This window comes from Hoplias malabaricus, chromosome 6 (genome assembly GCF_029633855.1).
Source record: "Hoplias malabaricus isolate fHopMal1 chromosome 6, fHopMal1.hap1, whole genome shotgun sequence".
Classification (NCBI taxonomy): Eukaryota; Metazoa; Chordata; class Actinopteri; order Characiformes; family Erythrinidae; genus Hoplias; species Hoplias malabaricus.
This window is the reverse complement of record NC_089805.1, coordinates 41091637-41111860: the sequence shown is the minus strand read 5'-3', so window position 1 is coordinate 41111860 and position 20224 is coordinate 41091637. Positions and strand designations below refer to the sequence as shown.

General features: G+C 41.4%; 1 protein-coding gene across 3 annotated transcripts; it reads right to left on the bottom strand.

Moving 5' to 3' along the window:
• Positions 1-345: 345 nt before the first annotated feature.
• sh3bp5lb (SH3-binding domain protein 5-like, b) lies at positions 346-20065 on the bottom strand. 3 transcript variants are annotated; one of them, XR_010803674.1, is made up of 8 exons: positions 19842-20065; positions 19320-19566; positions 14246-14308; positions 12193-12321; positions 9153-9314; positions 6972-7145; positions 2846-5814; positions 346-2752 (listed from the first exon to the last, which is right to left on the bottom strand). XR_010803674.1 is itself a non-coding variant. In XM_066674810.1 (7 exons), exons 2-7 carry the CDS (start codon positions 19557-19559, stop codon positions 5194-5196), a joined length of 1389 nt encoding a protein of 462 aa, XP_066530907.1. In that variant the 5' UTR covers positions 19560-19566; positions 19842-20065; the 3' UTR covers positions 346-5193. The 3 variants fall into 3 exon arrangements, 2 of the variants coding, with proteins under 2 accessions (XP_066530907.1, XP_066530908.1); XM_066674810.1 differs by having other exon boundaries at positions 346-5814; XM_066674811.1 differs by lacking the exon at positions 19842-20065 and having other exon boundaries at positions 346-5814; positions 19320-19832.
• Between the last annotated feature and the right edge of the window lie 159 nt (positions 20066-20224).

The window sequence follows — 20224 nt, the reverse complement described above, 5'->3', positions numbered from 1 at the left end:
TAACGTGCTATGTTGTAACGTGCTGTTGTTAACGTCCACTCATTACACTCTTGCAGACAGTTCTAGCAAGTACTTTAGGAAACCACCACTAAAATAACCTAGATGTAGTCTTACAAACTTTTGCTAAAGGCTTTGGTTTTTAACATCACTTGACTTCATAATATTAAAAAAAATGATAAAATACGGACTTAAACAAGGCTTCAAGATGGTAGTCCACACAAAACAATATCAGAGGGGCGGATGACAGTTTTAACTACTAGGGGTATAAGCTTGTATTACCATAAACCATCACAGTACGCTGCCTCAAAAAATGCAAAAATGACAAACCAATTGGTTGATGTTAAATTCTAGTTTTAATATCCTGTTCAATAATTTAACATTTACATAATTACTACATTAATAGTAAGTATTATGTATCTATATCATACATCGATTTGACCTTCCACAGATTTCATATATACAGAGAGATGGTGTGGAACAGCAGGGTTTCGGCTGATCAGCCCATTTTCTCTAAACAGAGGGTAGATTACACGTCAGCAAGGTGTGGTGAAGTCAGCCAAACTAAAGGACAAGGGAATTTACAGCAAGGTTCAGTATAAAGAAGAAAAGGTCAGAAGAACGCAGGCATACATTACTGACCACAGCTCAGTCCGCTCAAACCGCAACCATTTCCAGCCCAGTCGGTTCCATCTAGGACTGAAAGATTAATCAATTTTATATTGCAGTGAAAACTTGCAAGAGTGCAGTTCTCAAACTGCAAGAGTAGTTGTTTCTATTCTAGTCTTATTACAGCCTACGTCATCCATAGTGTTGTCTAAATAAGTTTTAGGTTGAGCAGGACAAATCAACAGCAAACTTCTTTGACCTATCACCTATGTGCTGTGATATCACAATCATTAAAAGAGGCCTTAACCTTATAGAAAAAAGGAAGAAGAAAATCAAGTCACAGTTGCAATACTGGTCGAACTAATCTAACTTAGATTACATTTCCTAAATCAATCAGCCCTAGTTCCTTCATAAACACATGTCAAAACGAGTCCATGCACATCCATTTCGTACCACCAATCATCCTACGATTACGTTCCAAACGGTGCTTGTAAACATTTTTAATTCATAAATAAAGAAAACAAAAATCCAGCACTAACTTTACACAGAAAATGTAAGGATGCACCCGGTAAACATGACATCTCATTTGTTCTGGAGCTGTTGATAAATGTCATAAAAATCATTAAAAACAATGCCTGAACCTGGAGAGCGCAGACTTCACTCAAGTCAGCAGCATCTGGTAAACCATCGCACAGACGAAACTAAAGGCACTCCACAACCTGCTCTCCTCCAAAACGTTCACAAATCAAGTTTCCAAACGTGAGCAAAAAATAGGCAGAAAAGGCAGAACACAAAGTTGTAAATTTCAGTCAGAACAGCAGCTCATTCCAGTTGTGCAGAAGTGCTGAAATATTCAAACTTCAACACAGTAAACAAGGAAGGTGACTCCAGTGAGAAGGTGGTGGTGATTAGTGTTTTCACGAAACTCCAGCTCATTAAAGCAGCATCGATGGAGATGATAAACTACTGAACTCTATTCATAGCTTTCTCCAATTGTTTCCCCTTATTTTTCTCTCCTGTTTTTACCTCCTCTCCCTTTGCTTTTCTCTTTTCCTCCATCTCCCTCTATATTTTCTTCCTTACTCCATCTTCATTTTGTCTTCCTTTTTCTAGTCTCACCCCTTTTATAGTTTCCCTTTCAACCTATCCCCTTCTGATCTGTCCTTCTCTACCTCATTCCCTCATTCTTTCATCATCTCTCCCTCTCATTTTGTTAATTTAATCTCCCTATCATTTTATTTCTCTCGCTCCAACCCTCTCTCTTTCTCATATACAGGCCTTTGAGGTTGAGCTCAGAGGAAATGGTCAATGCAGCTGATACTATTTTTATAATCAGATCCACCATGTGCAGCAGGATCTATTTTCAGGCTTTTTCGGTTCGACTTCAGTTGCACCTCCTTTTCTTTCTCTCTCTCTCTCTCTCTCTCTCTCTCTCTGTGTGTGTGACTGATCTGAGAGTTAAATTGTGTGAAAAGATCAGAGCCTGAGAACTACAACTCCCAGCGGACACCATGACTTAGCCCCACTTTCCCCAAGGGTCTCACCTCATTGTTATTCATTAATATGTAAAAGAGTCGGATCCAGACTCTTATCCACTGCAGTTAGTGACAAGTCTGCAGCAGATCACAAACAGCTACATCACAACTGCTCTCTCCTCCACAACTCAAGTCTTCTCCCAACTGCAGCACTATTATTATTATTATTTTTATTATTATTATTATAGCCCTTTCCCTTTTTGGTTTTCAGGAAAACTTCTATCTTCAGAGAGAAGAGAAAAAACAATGTTAATGGAAACAACAGTCGAAATGAATACTACCAATATCATTTAACAAGTATTATTATTATTATTATTATTATTAATAGTTAGCTAGCTGATAACTAGCTGTTCTAGCTGACTACACTCAGTTATAATAATAATAATAACAACAACAATAATAATAAAATCCACATCATTACAAGAAAGTTATTGTTATTGTGTAATTATTATGATGATTCATCTCTTTCTTCCCTGTGCTGTAGAGTAAAAGAGAAGCTGTATCTCTGGGTGACAGCAGCGAGGCCCTGGAGGTTGTGATCCAGAGTCTGAGCAGTGTTTCATGTTCCCTCTCCCTCTCTCCCTTTTATTACAGCTCTGCTCTGTCTGTGTCTGCAGGAGAAAAACAGAGTCAGGACCTGAAACCCTGTGCTATATCTGGCTATAGTTAATGCTTATTAAAATACTGGCCTTTTCAATACTGACCTCGCACAAGGCTGCAATAATGAGGATGAGCTCTCTGACCAAACACAAAGCTTCTGTGGGTGTTCTGATGACTCAAGGCATTAAAGTGATCCAACCAATATAAATAAGCCTGTTTTAAAAAGGACTACACCCCAGTAAGGGTTCACTGATGTGTTTGTTGCAATACATCGCAGTGCATACTGCAATCACAAAATGAAGCAATTTAACCGAAAGTTGATCGCAATATGGCACTTTGTCCGTTTTACAGGGAAAGGCTGCAGGCAAGGCCCTGAACCTCCAGGCAAGTTCTCCGGTTTAAAGGCAGGGGTGTCAGACTCCAGGAGGACCACACTGCAGAGTTTTGCCTTATACTTCTTATACAATAGGTATTTGTTATGTGGCCCATACTTCACTTCTTCACTGTACTGAAGGAAGAGTGAAAATTGAATTTACACCTCAGATACACTTCTAATCTCCAGAAATTTGGGCCTTTTTTACTGGTCCATTTATCATAACATCTGACCTTAATTTAAAGGGCATGTGTGACTTTACAATTTTATATATATATATAAACCTGCCATTACATATATATATCTACAAAATTGGAAATACAAGGTTTTTTCCCAATTGATTCTATGTTTGTGTCTTTGTTTAGCACTGGAGCTATGGGGCTAATGGTGCTAGCTGTTTGTGTCTTTGTTTAGCACTGGAGCTATGGGGCTAATTGTGCTAGCTGTTTGTGTCTTTGTTTAGCACTGGAGCTATGGGGCTAATGGTGCTACCAGCTTGTGTCTTTGTTTAGCACTGGAGCTATGGGGCTAATGGTGCTAGCTGTTTGTGTCTTTGTTTAGCACTGGAGTTATGGGCTAATGGTGCTAGCTGTTTGTGTCTTTGTTTAGCACTGGAGCTATGGGGCTAATGGTGCTACCAGCTTGTGTCTTTGTTTAGCACTGGAGCTATGGGGCTAATGGTGCTAGCTGTTTGTGTCTTTGTTTAGCACTGGAGTTATGGGCTAATGGTGCTAGCTGTTTGTGTCTTTGTTTAGCACTGGAGCTATGGGGCTAATGGTGCTAGCCACTTCTCTCAAGTGTGTTCCTCACCACTTCTCACAATTGCATTCATGCCTTCATTAAAATGTCTTGTTAACATGGTTCAGGACACTGTGTAACCTACTGCAAACTATAAATATCAACAAGACTGCTGTCTAAAATGGCTGCCCGCAGCACTCAGCTACACTGTGATGTTTTGCTCGTTGTTTTTGGCTCACATTAAATTACACTGATTCCTAAACCACATAAACTCAACATTAATGAAGGTTAATGTGTTTGAGAAGGCTGAGAGAGCTTTATGATTTATTAAGGAAAATATATAACCGACTATTGGCTTTAAGTATAGGTTAGAAATACTAGCCTCACAGCTCCAATGCTCAAATAAAGAAAACAACTTTACGGATTACATCTGAGTTTAAGTGGACAACTGAGTCCACTTGTTTTTTTTTCCATAAACTATTACTTTAATAACAAATCTTACAGATTGTTTTGTGGTATTAAGGCCTTTTCACACAGAGTCTGATTTTTACAACGTCAATTTTTTTGAGAACAAACACATGTATTTTAATGGTGTCTTTCACAATGAGTCCAAAACTGACGGACTGCGACGCTGCGTCAGATTTTGAATTAGAAACTGTTCTAATCTCTGTGTTTGATAAATGCATTAAAATCAGGCCGACCAGTCAGAGTGCCATTGTCATGGGCACAGACCAAACAAATGAGCATGAAGATGGCAGCTGAAGAGCTCGTCTTGTTTGTGGCAGAACACAAAAGCTTAAAACATAACCAACAGGCTGAGAATTAAAATGAGGAGGTTAAAGAAAATATAATCCCTTTTAATGAGAGGAGCAACATGCAGAATCAGAGCCTCAAACTCCCCCAGTGACCTTTTGGAAACACTGCTGAACTCTGATGTTTAGTTTAGTGCAGCGTTTAAAGTAAAATTATAAATTCATCATTGTTGCTAATTAATAAATACATTTATTCTTCCTCTTCCAGCATCTTCCCCTGATTTCAGAGCGTTGAGACGAAACACGTCGTGTCGGACGTTAAAAACGCATCTGTTCTTTACGTGCGAAAAATTGTAATCGTTGTGAAAAGGCCTTTAACTGAATCATGGGCATAATTTAATATAGAATAATTCTTAAGTTAGGAGTTAAGTAATAAATAAGCCTGAAGTTTATTTAATCAAAGCCAAAGACCTTCATGTGTTCTTCAAGACTTCTGTGCATTAGAGAAAGAGAGAAAACGCACATCTCTGCAGGACCCTCCAGGAAATGAGCCTGACACCCCTGTTTTAAGGTGTGTTGTTGGCTATTCTCACAAGCTAACACTCCTGTGGTGTTGTTTAACAAAACCCTCCCTGTCCTTCTGTTGCTTCTCTGTCCCGGACTCTGCCTTTTCGGCCTCCTTTTCTTGCCTGGGTGCATTCGGCCCCTCCCTCACCACCTTTTTCTCCTCCGCCCTGACACCTATCTCACCCTCTGGCTCTTTCTCCTCTCCGATTATACTCCCAACATCGCTCAGGTCTCCCAGGTGCTCCACCGAGTCGCATTTCTCCAGGTCTGAGGCGATGGTCTGCAGGCTGATGACCGACATAGAGTCGGACCCTGCCCTCTCTGCCCTTTCCCTCTGACCCCAGCCCTGCTCCCTGTGCTTCTCCACCCACTGCCTCGTTTTCTCCTGATCCGCCCAGTCGTTATCCATCAGACTTGCCCCCAATCCTCCGTAAGCCCCAGCCTGTATCACCACCTCTGACTCCGCCCCCACAGGGGAGCTCCGCCCTCCTCTGGCTCTGTTGCGCTTCCTGGCCGCACGGATGCGGCCCCTCTGAGCATGGATCTGCTCACTGATCTGTTCCAGGTTCCTCAGGGCCACTGAGTAACGGGTCTTCACCTTCGCAACACGCTCCTCCAGCTGCACCACCTTGGACTTGTGCTCCTGGAAATGTATAACAGGTAAACAAGAAATTAGCACTGCATACATTTGTTCTTTACATTGTGATTTTAAATAGAGCAATGCAAAAATGTGTTCAGTCATATACAACTACAACTAGATAGTTCCCTGCAAGTCAGAAAAGACCTGGTGCCATTTAGAACACTTTTCTAAAGGATGCTGTATAGAACCACCTGCGATCCTGTAGCACATCCTCCATCACACCACTTCACAATGAAAAACTTACCCTTTAATCATCCACGAGGCCCTTCACATGTTCAGGGTTCTATATAGAACCATCTCCTTTAATAAAGAACCCTTGTAGAACCATCATTTTTAAGAGTGCACTCAGTGCCAAGTGTGGTCCAGAGAGATATAAAGCAGTGTGCCTGACTTTAATGTTGGACTATTCTCAGCATTAAAGTCCATCAATCGGGAAAAACACTGAATTAAATCAAATTTATCACAGAATTCCAGTAAAGTCAAAGTTTTGAAACATAAATCACCAAGGTGAGCGAGGCCAGGGGCGACAGTGGCAAGGAAAAACTCCCTCAGAGCTGAGGAAGAAACCTTGGGAGGAACCAAGGCTCACACGGGGGAAATTTATTGACAAAAAGCTCCCTATACCATCACATAGGTCTGCTGTTATGCTCATGTGTACTGATATAATCATAGTATTAATAATAGATAAGGAAAGCAATGATAATGGTGACAATAATAATAGTAGTAGTAGTAGTAGTAGTAATAGTCATAGTTAGGAGTCCATGAAAACTTCAGTGTATGTTGGGCAGCTAGTCCAAGGCAAGTGGCGGTAGCTGGAGCGTGGAGCAGCTAATCGAGATTTGGACACCCCTATTAAATCTTCAATCTTGAAATACCTATATACACACTTCTTACGCATCTTACCCACAGCGTAATACCCTCTTTATAATACATTATCAAAGCTTTTTCCTTAGGGACCACCAGTCTTCATGCATCAGTCTACTTCAATGTAAACCTAATAATAAAACACTTTCATATCAAACCACCAAGGTTTCAGAGTTTGAAAACTCTCTAATCTCAGACGACATAGTTCACATATGTTTATATTAAGAACTCTTGCAGTAGCTATAAATCGATGCATCCCCCGGGAGTAGCAGGAGTTATGTGGGTGAGATTTTTACCTCTAGGATGTGGTTGAACTGGGCCTTGAGCTCAAAGTAGGGTTTGGACTTCAGGATGACCCTTTTGAGGGCTTTCTGCAGGGTCTGGACCCGAGCCTCAGCCTCTTGGCAAAGCTGAGTTACTCGCTGGTGCTCTCTCTCGCTCCTCAGACGCTCCTCCTCTGCTTCATTCACCTGACAGAGAAACATATCAGCCAATCAGCATACGGCATCTCTCAGCCTAGAAGCCCTTCATCTTATTGTGAAGTTTATATCCAACAATGGGCAGTCAGTCCAACACATATATATGTATATATGTTCATGCATTTTTGCTAAGATATAACAAGGTGATGTTTCAGGTAGGGCGGCATGGTGGCACAGCAGTCAGTGTCGCAGTCACACACCTCCAGGGACCTCCAGGACCGTGACTGTGAGGAGTGTGGTGTGTTCTCCCTGTGCCTGTGTGGGTTTGTGAGGAGCGTGGCGTGTTCTCCCTGTGTCTGTGTGGGTTTCCTCCGGGTGACTGTCTGTGAGGAGTGTGGTGTGTTCTCCCCGTGTCTGTGTGAGTTTCCTCTGGGTGACTGTCTTTGAGGAGCTTGGCGTGTTCCCCCTGTGTCTGTGTGGGTTTCCTCCGGGTGACTGTCTGTGAGGAGTTTGGTGTGTTCTCTCTGTGTCTGCATGGGTTTCCTCCTGGTGACTGTCTGTGAGGAGTGTGGTGTGTTCTCCCTGTGTCTGCGTGGGTTTCCTCCGGGTGACTGTGAGGAGTGTGGTGTGTTCTCTCTGTGTCTGCGTGGGTTTCCTCCGGGTGACTGTGAGGAGTGTGGTGTGTTCTCTCTGTGTCTGCGTGGAAAATGCTGCTGTGCTGTGCTGCCTGTGGGATTTTGACCACATATGTTTAATTAACACCCTACAACTGTGTTTATTTGTGGAATAGGTCTATTATATATCCCCTTTAAAATATAATTGCTGCATTCACTTATATTGAAAGGTGCGTTTTTCATATCCTCCATGTTACTTGTTTTTCCCTTTAGTGACTATACGTTCCGTACTTTAAGATAAAAAGTGTTACTCCTCAAAGGCAGCACATTAAGACAGAACAACCCCAATCCAGACCCCAACAGAATCCAGATGAAGACATGTAACCTTGATCATTAAGTGAAAGTACGCATTAATCACCATCATTGATTGGCCCTAGAGAGCAAGTGTTTAAGCAGCAGGGAGGTCATTAGGATCCAAGCAAAAGCGTTAATGAGATAAGAGCCTTTACCTTTAACCGACTGTGTATACGACCTGCACTCTCACTGAAAGAACAGCATGTGTGTACTGTCTAATTAGCCTCTGCTAATACGTCATGGCGATCAGTTATTCCAGCTGATGCCGTTTCAGTGTGTGCGTATGCAGGTCATTTAAAACTACATTTGTGACGTTAAACTACAGCTCGTAGGACAGTTTAAAACAAACTATGATGATACCTTTTACAGTGAGAAAATCCACATGTAGTAACATATTCACAAAGCTAAACTGCTTCATATAATAATAATAATAACAACATTTTATTTAAAAAGTGCTTTTCAATACACCCAAAGACACTACGATAAATAATGAAAAAGATATACAAAAGTTTAATATAAATATATAAATATATATAAAATAAAACATAACTGTGGAATACAGTAAGTAAAAAAATCTAATGATGTGTTTCATCAATCTTTTTGTGCAATCACAGCCTCATGTTAAACACTGCTCCTTCACACCGGCCCTTTAAGATATACTCACTTAGCTTCACTCTACTCATCCTATTGTTATTGTTACTATGTGTAAATAGTCTCTGTACTTGTTCGAATTTCTACATTTCATATATTTACCTCATCTTTTATGATATCTTACTAAAATTAATAACGACAATATAGCATTGTTTTTTTTAGCTGTGTACATCTGGAGACTTTTTAAATGGCAAAAATATAATAATAATAATAATAATAAGACACATTCTACTGGTCTTAATGAAACATCTGTGATTTGCTTTGGTCAAAATACTACAAGGATCAAACACCGCAGCAGCATTCTCCCCCTGCATAAACAGCCATGTTTAGAATTAGGCAGCCCACTAAAAAGTGAAGGTGTGGTCTTGTTTCACTGAACATGTGATTGTTTCATTTATTAACCACTTTAAATGTCCATCACTTGTTGTGGGTAGTGTACCTTCGCCGTTGCATGATTGAGCATCTCCTGCCAGGTGGGGTCCAGCGTGTTCCTGTCGGCCAGAAGACCCTGCTCAGCCACGTACACCATCTCCCTGGCGGCCGTGTGCATTGAAACGGCTCTCTCGTAGCGCAGGGCAGCTTTTTGGGTTTCCTGCTGGGCCTGGAGGTGAGACAATCAATCACACCTCAACTCAGATACAGCCATCAATCACTCTGCTCTTAAACATGGGCACATCTGTCAGGAGAGTCTTAGAGCCTGACCTTTCAGAGAGAAATAAAGCAGACCAGGACAATGTGAATGCATGAAGGGCTCAGAGAATAAAAGCATGACTGAATAAAGGGGAAAATAATAATTCTGGCTACACATGACAGGGTGAAACTTTTGAATCCCATGCAGGGCCATAAGAAGTCACGTAACAATACCAGGCCAAGGTATTAGCCAATCAAAGAGCAGACACGCAATTACATGACATAACTAAAAGCCATTTAGTGAACAAAAAGGGCTGAGTCGTCAACGGGGAGCTGCTGCGCTCGAATAAAGAAAAGCCCAAACAATCAATAAACGCAGGGAACTTAAAATAGCAGCCCATATTTCAGAGAGTTAACTTGTGGGGAGCATGTCACCACCACCAAGGATGATGTCTAACTGTGTTCTGGACAGAACCCTAGTTGATGAAGACAGATGTGGACTCATGGGGTGGAAAAATACACAAGTGCCAGGGACAGTGCCCAAAAAAAGGGCCTCCACAGATGCACAAGGTTGCTCCAAGTTTAAGGTCACAACAGAGAGATTGATGGAAGCCCTTGTTAGACTGCAGGGATAATTTTTGTGAAGATATGCCTCAGCTGCCTCAGGAGGAGGGAGTAAGCCCTAAACCATTTTGTGGACTGAATACCAATCCTCTCAGTGTTCAAGAAAACAAGCTGCTTCTGCAGAATTTGGTTTAAACTCTGTGGTAATATATTTTTTTCTTTCTCCATCTTATTTTAACTGTACGTGTTTTGGAGTTTGTGCTTTGAGCCAGGCCACTCGAGAATAGGTAAATAAGAATAGGTTTTTTGACAAGTACTTGCCTGGTTTTATTAAGAATTACTATTATTATTCATTCATTCGTTCATTATCTGTAACCCTTATCCAGTCCAGGGCCTACCTGGAATCATTGGGCGCAAGGCGGGAACACACCCTGGAGGGGGCGCCAGTCCTTCACAGGGCAACACACACTCATACATTCACTCACACACTCACACCTATGGACACTTTTGAGTCACCAATCCTGTGGGGGACTGTGGGAGGAAGCCGGAGCACCCGGAGGAAACCCACGTGGACACGGGTAGAACACACCACACTCCTCAAAGACAATCACCCGGAAGAAACCCACGCAGACACAGGCAGAACACACCACACTCCTCAAAGACAGTCACCTGGAGGAAACCCACGCAGACACAGAGAGAACACACCACACTCCTCACTGACAGTCACCCGGAGGAAACCCACGCAGACACAGAGAGAACACACCACACTCCTCAAAGACAGTCACCCGGAGGAAACCCACACAGACACAGGGAGAACACACCACACTCCTCACAGACAGTCACCCGAAGGAAACCCACGCAGACACAGGGAGAACACACCACACTCCTCAAAGACAGTCACCCGAAGGAAACCCATGCAGACACAGGGAGAACACACCACAGGACAGGTGCTCCGGTTTCCTCCCACAGTCCAAAAACACACGTTGGTAGGTGGATTGATGACTCTAAAGTGTCTGTAGGTGTGAGTGAATGTGTATGTGTGTGTGTGTGTGTGTGTGTGTTGCCATGTGAAGGACTGGCGCCCCCTCCAGGGTGTATTCCCATCTTGCGCCCAATGATTCCAGGTAGGCTCTGGACCCACCGCGACCCTGAACTGGATAAGGGTTACAGATAATGAATGAATGAATATTATAATTTAGAATTTAACAAAACATGAGACTTAGTCATTTAACCTCAGTTTTAAAAAAATGATATAAAAATCTAATTAACATGGATTTCTACTTGCACCAGATGCAGCTGATCAGCCAAAACTTATTTGGTGTCAAAATTCTGCTTGTTTAGTTTAGCCCTGGAGCAGAAACATTGCCTTCAGCAATTAGCTACAAACTAATGGTTTTCCCTTCACTTTTCTTATTCACAAGAACTCACACTGTGACCTAAACCATGTCTCCAAGTCTCTGCTGTATCACTGAAGACCTGAATGTGGACGGAGCAGATTGAGAGAAGTTAGGGGCTTTATTTATAGAAAAAAAACCTGGGTGACTATTGACATCTAGTGTTTGTTTGTAACATTAGCTTCTTAACTTCACTTTAAAACAAATAAATAAATAATGTTGAACACTAACAACAAAAGAAGCAAACAAGTCTTGACCTACCGACAGCTTCTGCGTTAAGTGGAAAATTAGTTTTATGACAAAGCAATCCTTTATGAGGGGTGTCACTGGACAAAAGTCCACAACTGCTCTCTTGACACCTCTTCGATGGAGAAATAGTTTGAAAGACAAACACTACAGACTAATGGAAGTTCGTTAGGTCTCAGTAATCATGGTCTACACTCTGAGTACAGTCCACTCCTCCTCTCACCAAGTGTGTTTATAGTTCTTGAAGCGAAGGGCTGACCAGGTCAAACTTACAATCCAATTCAGTTTCAATTGTTTTCAATTACACTGTATGGCCTCTGCTTAGAGTTTTCCACCAGTCCAATTACATATCTGAAATTGGCTCCTAACAACGCTAATGAAAATTGATCTGCAAATCATATCTTGTGTTTCCAGGGGTTAATCATATTAAGGGTCACACACGCTGCATTGCCCCATAATGGTCATTAAGCCGAGGGATATTTTCTGAATAATTTTCAGCATACTCCCCCCCCAGCGGAGGTGATTATTATCATTCACGAGGGGCATGACAACATACACTAGCTGAATGCTTATTTGAGCATAAAGGACACAATCTAAAGTCTTTTGGGAAGGACACCCTCTCCCCGTATTCCCTCATTCACACACCTCTTTAGCCAGTCTCCGCGCTTCGTAGTATGGCCTGGCTTTTTCTATGCAGGCACCCAGCTGCGAGCCCTGAGCGTTGAGTTTACGTGCAGAGTCAGTGAGGATCCTCCTGTAGCTGGATCTTGCCTCCTAAAACCAAGAGTTAACATTAACAGTCAATAAATGCAATAAATTCTAATGCATATTTCTTTGGTTTTCAATACACTGTACAGGAAGTGTTTAAAAAAAAAAAAAAAAAGACATGTCATATAATATCAGGGCGGCACGGTGGTGCAGCAGGTTAGTGTCGCAGTCACACAGCTCCAGGGACCTGGAGGTTGTGGGTTCGATTCCTGCTCCAGGTGACTGTCTTTGAGGAGTGTGGTGTGTTCTCCCCGTGTCTGCGTGGGTTTCCTCCGGGTGACTGTCTGTGAGGAGTTGGTGTGTTCTCCCCGTGTCTGCGTGGGTTTCCTCCGGGTGACTGTCTGTGAGGAGTGTGTTGTGTTCTCCCCGTGTCCACGTGGGTTTCCTCCGGGTGCTCCGGTTTCCTCCCACAGTCCAAAAACACATGTTGGTAGGTGGATTGGTGACTCCAAAGTGTCCATAGGTGTGAGTGTGTGAGTGAATGTGTGAGTGTGTGTGTGTTGCCCTGTGAAGGACTGGCGCCCCCTCCAGGGTGTATTCTCGCCTTGCGCCCAATAATTCCAGGTAGGCTCTGGACCCACCGCGACCCTGAATTGGATAAGAGTTACAGATAATGGATGAATGAATGAATGTCATATTTGAATGCAAGATGCCCAAAATATATGATGTAAGCCCGGCCAATCAAAGTCCAGGTTTCTATAAATGACGAGTTTTTAAAGTCTAGCTCCTTTCTGACAAGAAGAGTAATGTCTAGAACACAGCATGGTCAGAGCAAGGATGAAGGAGCTTAAAAGAGATCTTCAAATGTGGGGAAAAAAGTGTTCTTACAAACAAAGATCAGAACTGTCCAGGCAGAGGTTTTTGTTGCTGTCTTTTCTGTGGCCCTTTACAGATGACAGCTACATAATAAAAATGTGTGATGAGAAAAATACTGATGCTTTTGAACTTTGGTGTGGTGAAGACCACAAACAAAACAAGCAAATGGATCCTTGACCAAACCTTTTTTTAAAAACACGGATGACCACACTGTTTGATTTTGGGCAAATTGTGGCAATTATGTTTGGAAAAGCTGAAGAAAAATTAGAGTAAAATGTCAAATTCATTTCAATCAGGTGAGGAAAACGTCTTTACATAAAAGGATATCCAAGCAGCTCTCGCGCACAGGGGTAGCTTCTCTCAAAGTAGTTAAACAATTTTGCGCATATTTTTTCACCACATTAGCCAACATTTGAATATTCCTCCTGCTGGCTTTTCAGCATCTCCTTGCACAAACAATTTAATCTGTTTTTGAGAGTCAGGGGCAGGGCTTTGGGTTCGGTAAATGTAACCTGAAATACGATGGTTACTGTTGTTTTTCTATGTTGTGGCCTTTAGAAATGTGGGCTTGGGTCCGGAAGGTCCTGGTGTGAACATGGGAGAGGGTGGAGTAAAGGAACAATAGTTCCTCCCTCAATATCCATGGTTAGAAGTGCCCTTGATTAAGGCACATACACTCGAACTGCTTTCTGGGCACTTTGGTTGGTTGCCCACTGCTCTGGGTGTGTGTATGTGTGTTCACAGCCACTAGTGCGTGTTTGTGTGTTCACTACTGCTGGTGGGTTAAATGCAGACTCATTTTCCCCAAGGGGATAAATAAAGTAAAATTTCTTCTTCTATTTATAAATACAGTTAAAGTTAATTATAATTATATAATATAATAATGAGTACAGAACACACTGAACCCTGGAATAATCAATAAATGGTAATATAGTGGTGCGAATGGCATCATCAACTTCATTGTGTGCCACAAATTTCTTTAATTCTTTGTGAACTAACATTGAAACACCTCTGAACAAGCAAACTATTGAAAATATTGTTTCAAGGCTGTTAAATAATAAATCTCTTTTTTTCCTTTGTACTCCAAAAGCAGGAGAGTAACAAGAACACTCACATCCAGCTGCAGCTCCAGTCTGTTGATCTCATCGCTGGCCTGGTTCAGATGTTCTAGCTCTTCCTATAATGAGTAAAAAAGAGAGTGACATACAGCAAATTAGAATGTTTAAATGTTTTTAATTTTGATACGTTAAAAAAATGAAAGGCTGTTTTTTTTTTAACTTAAGTGAGCTTGAATATTACTGAATAGTTGAAGGCAGTGAGTTGTTGTTTTCGTTGCTAAGCTGTTACACAGATTTTTGGTTTGGTTTTCACAGTAGTTTTAAATGTGGTACTAATTGTTTTATGGTATGCCAGGGTGTTGATCTGTGGTGTATAATATAAAAATATGGTTGCTGGGGTGCTGCTAAGTGGTTGATGTGGTGCTAGTACTTGTCGTGATAATATTCCGTGATACTGTTGCTATAGTGCAGCTAGGAGGTTGCTGATGGCAAGTCTAAGTCTGTAGCTACAGTGTTTCCAAGTGGTTTATAAAGTAAATATTTTGGTTGTTTGGAGGTTATCAGTAGCTTGCTTTTTTATCCTACATGGCAGATGATGTGTTGCTAGGTGGATGGCTGTTATCCTAGGTGGTTGCTAGAGGTGTTACCGATGCTTGTAATGTTAACAAAGGTTACTAAGGTATCCATGGGTTGCAGTCGCATGAATATTTTAATTTATTTATTTATTTATTTTATTTTTGCGTGGGTGCCATATTTGGGACTGAACTCAGCTGCTCTTCCTGCACTGGAGAGTGTCCTATAACACTCAGATGCACAGATTCAACATCAAGGGTGTAAAGGATTCCACAATGTAAATAAGGAGGGGAAAGACTGTTCAACTCTGTTAGCCACATTAGCATTTTCATCATAGGGTCTAATGGAAATCTGTTAGCACTATGGATGGGTGGTATTCAAGTTTTTTCATATTGTCATATTCAACCTGGTCTCACACTTACTCGTGATATAGTCACATATACAGGAGACTGCAATTCGTGACACAGTCGCATATTTTCGACATTTTATGCGACAATATCACGATCATAAGTGTATGAGTAATTACCATACAAACCCTATCATTGCCTCGTGTTATACGACAGTAAGACGACAACTCTTCCTCATTAATACTTCCATCCGTTAATACCACTGTCTTATTTATATTTACGGAAAATAAAACGTTACTAATTATTTGCTAAAATATTAACACAAATAAAAGTTAGAGAAATTTCCTTTTCAGTATTAACCTTTAGAAAATTAGTCAAAATAATGTTAAGTGAAGAGTTGTCGTGTTACTGTCGCATAACAGAGGGCAATGATAGTGTTTGCATGGTAATTACCCATTCACTTATGATCGTGATATTGTCACGTAATATATTGTAAAATAAGCTAAATAATAAAGCAATAAGCCACGAGAGGCTGTGCGTTACTTTGATTTTATCACGAGTAAGGTTGGTTTTGGCATGACGTGTAGCAATAATGTATTCTTCCGCCACACATTGTAGTCCATTAACAGCAAGCATTGTTGCCAAGCAACATGAGAGCGATACATAGACATTCCATTGAACAAAATATGTTCACGTGGTATATTCAGGGTTTTTTAATTGAGTAGAAAAAAGGACTTTTCCGTCCTTTTTATGAAGGGACTCTAACTCTAGAGGAGAAGCTGCAGGAAGTATAAGGCTAGCTTTCGGCTGTTTTTTTAGCTCAAGAAACTGGCTGAGTAGGATTAGCTTAACCAAGCATTTTATTGTCTCCTGATTTCATGTTGTTCTTGGATAATAAACTTCAGTGTTCACAGTTCAGCCCCCTCCAGTGTGTGTCCCTGCCTTGTGCCCAGTGATTCAGTTAGGCTCCGAACTCACTCGTCTGTAACCACTCTGGATAAGTGGTTATAGACAATGAATGAATAAACATATGTGAGTAGTATTTATAATAACCATTCCTTCACCAATGTAAACTCTGGTATCTAAGCAGTCTAACATGAAAATTTTGACACTAAACAAATCCCCACTTAATGATTAGGACTGTTGTTTGTAATATTTAGGAATTTAATTAATGTTATATTAATCTGGACAAACCATCCATCCACTGTTAACCCACCATTATCAAAAATGTCAATTTTTTAAATACTGCAAACTAGCTCATTACCAAGATTTAAAACTGTGTCCTCTGAGTATTTTATGTTTTCAGCTTCCATCCTCTCTCTTTTAACCCAAACTCAACCCTAAATTCAAAACTGTGGTGGGCTACTGGGCTTGTGCTGTTTTCCCTACCCATTTTCAGAGTGTGACATCACCAGTCTGTGAGCTCCTACAGCGCCTCCTTCCTGTGGCTCTTTTAAATGCATATTAATTAACTCTTTGGCCTTGTACTGAAATTAGTCAGACACGAGAAATTTGACACACAACACGTCATATATATCGCCCTCATTTTGAGATACCGTTCACTATTTTCAATACCATGTCACGCAGATTTACCCAACCCTAGTTAGCATGTCAAACTGTAATGTGTTTCTCTGCTCTTCTGATCAAATCTGAGTGAGTTATTCATACACAGATCATATACACGCTTCAGTAATCGTCTTATTCCACTCATGTGTGCAACATATACTTTTTCCCATTTACAGAGTAAATAATCTGGTCCCGCTGTCGCTGCGCTCTAAGAGTGGAACAGATATTCGGAGGATAATATTTTATTGTGACTGTCTGCCTAAATTAATTATTATGATTTTGTTTAGATTAATAAAATAGTTCTCCTTGTCTGAAAGTGTGAGGTGTTTCATCACAGCAGCAAAGCCAAGCCTGAATCCCAAATGTCTCCCTACATCCTCCGTAGGGCACTCACGTAGTGCATTGCATGTTTAAAAGATTTTTTTATTGAGCTATAAACTTCATGTTTCCCTGTCGAATTACCAAGTAATTTCTGTCTGGGTGCAGTAATATTAGTTTTGTTATCCGTAATGTGCACTATGTAGTGCTACTTTGGGATGTGAGCCAAGCTCCTCTACTGATTGACACAAACAAGCTCTGTATACCAATGTGACGCGTGCCTAAAGGTGTCAGGGTTCCTCACTTGCTGGTTGCTGCTAACACATGTGTGTATAATATGTCAATGAGGGTCTGTGTAATAAGGCTTCATAATATTATAATTTGTGACAGTTTGAGCTGAGCTTTTTTGACATTCCACTATTCATTTACTTTTTGGCTGATCTATGAACAGACGCTGTATGAAAATTGTCAATCCCCAGCCCACACAACTCAGTGGGCACCACGTGGTTTACACACGATAGCTGGCTTTAAGATGGGCATGAGCCTATGTGGGCTACATATATCAGATAATTGTGGGCCCAAATCGGCCCATAGTGGGTTGTGTATAGTTCAGATAGGATCAGAGTGGGGTTAAACATTGGTCCCATCATAATTTTTTATTATCAACATTTAAATTGCAATTTGTTGCCCTGTGAAGGACTGGCGCCCCCTCCAGGGTGTATTCCCGCCTTGCGCCTAATGATTCCAGGTAGGCTCTGGTCCCACCGCGACCCTGAACTGGATAAGCGCTTACAGATAATGAATGAATGAATGAATGAATGAATGAATGAATGAATGAATTGCAATTTAATTTGCAATTAATTTCTATAAATAAAGAGGACAAGACCTGATTTTAGAACCAAGAACGTCTGGCTTGAATTTTTGAAAACTGAAAGTAGCCCCTAACTGGTGTAAAGCTGTCAAAAGCTAATGGTACTTTTCCAATCTACTTGACCCTACTCTGCTTTACTTGCTTTTTGACCCCTGGTACATGGTGTGTTTTCCACTACAACGGCTTAACATACAATGACAATGACAGTACCATGCAGTGGAAAAGCACCATAAATGTGCCAAGGTAAAATACATTAAGTCATCATTATTCTTGATTACGTAGGGTGACCAGACGTCCTCTTTTACCCGGACATGTCCTCTTTTTTAGACTTAAAAAAAAAGTCCGGGCGGAATTTCACAAACGTCCGGGATTTTGTTTTTCTAGAGCTTACATAGAACTTCGAGAAGCGTTTCGTTCACAAACTAGCCCCTCCCTTACTCCGATTGGTTCACTTGAGTGAGAAGGGGGCGTGGTGAAGTAGCCTAAACTCTTCTGATTGGACGGTCTGACTGTAGAGCTACCGTTATTGGTCGATAACCTTCTCTGTAAACATTTAATTGGTCAGTCTGCACGTCAGTAGTCCTTGTTTACGTCAGACAAAGCTCATGTACCTACCCTCATCTCGAGCAGCTATGCCGAAACGTAAATGTAAGTTCTCGGATGAATTAAAAAAGAAATTCCCATGTTTTCCCATGTGTAGCAAATAAAGGTGTAAAGGACCTAAAAGCACACATAGGTTCAGCTAAGAATACTACAGCAACGAGGGCCCCAACCCAACTGACAAAACCTGCTGGTACACAGTGGGGCTGCCCATATTGGCTCAACACTTGGGTGTTGACTGGGTTATGTTCGAAAGTTTGTGGTTCTAGCTCAAAAGCTGTAGGAATGATTGTGTTGACTGCATTTTATAATAGAGTAATATTAAAAGAATAAACGAAAAATGTTCATAAAACCATTACATATATATTTTTTTATTCTTAATACCCGATGGCAATTTGCTTCCAAATGTGAACTGACTATTGTTAACCATTAGTGGCCACTTTTCCTTTAGGAAACCCTTCATGTCCCATTTGAAAACCAGCTGATGTGTTGGGAAACAGTCAAAGACCCCCGAGTAAAACACCAGGATCATCCAGAAAACCAAAACAAAAATATTAAAATCTATTAGACACCAACAGGAACAAACATAAACGTGTATTGTGTTCTATTATATTATTCTGCAGGTGTTCAATGTCTGTAACCACTAATCCATTTCAGGGTAGGCGGTAACTTAAATGAAATTGTGGGTTGTTTGTTTTTTCAAGGAGAGAAACCTGAAGACGCTATTTGGGGAACAGTGCAGTGTGTTTCCCTTTGTTACTGTGGTGCTATTCAAGCTAACGGTCCGATAAACAAAAGCCGCCTGTCCAGCATCACACTATCCAAAACTTAAACCCAAATAAGAGCCTAATTTACCTGTATTCTAGGGTCTAGCTCTTCTTCTTCATATTGCTCGTCCTCCTCGTCCTCTTCAGCCGCGTCCGGGTCCATGTTCCCGGTTCTGTTTGCTCCAGAGTCAGCGCTCCGTTCCCCGCGGTGCTCCTTCAGCGGCCCGCCCGCCTCTGGCGCCTCCGCGACCGGACTCAGCTCCCTCCAGCCCGCGGCCTCCGAGGCTCCAGAACCGGGAGGATTCTCACGCAGCCTCCCCGGCTCCATACGTGGCCTTGACGGGCAGAATATTCGGTTAATTTAAGGCGGATTTGTGGAGGGGGGGCATGTAATATCACGAGTGTTTTAAAGCGTTTTCCCGGTTGTTTACGTTCATCCTAACTGAGGGCAATGGTACCTCAACCAAGGCACGGCTAGTCTGTTAGCTTTGTTTACCGCAAATATACCGTTAGTGATAATGAGTTTATATACTCAATTTATATCGTTAAGGCCCATAGGAGTGCCAAAACCATCTTAAATGCCCCAATAATGCAATGAAATGTGAGCTACCTTGCTTTGCCTGTGTTAAGTTGCCTCTCATCCCCTGCCTTCCATCCCCTTCTCTCCTCTTGCCTGTCGGGCTTGTTTTTGATTGTGGCAAGGATTTCTCCCTACTCATCTTCAAGTCTATCCTCAGAATTTAGCACCAGTAAAAGGGTTCTCTGACAGAAATGGTACCTTTTTAGAGCGATATACTGGGTCATTTATTTTATAATGTCCTAAGAATCATACACAATATTTCAGTTCTAAACCAATATAGAGAAACATGGTAACACAGTGAGTTGTTTCTTAGGGTTGTCACAGTTCTCTCCCCCTTAAAAGAGATTAAGGAATTATATATTCTAGGTCCTAGCAAATGGTTCTTTGAGCACTTGAATTGGTCTTTGCCTGGG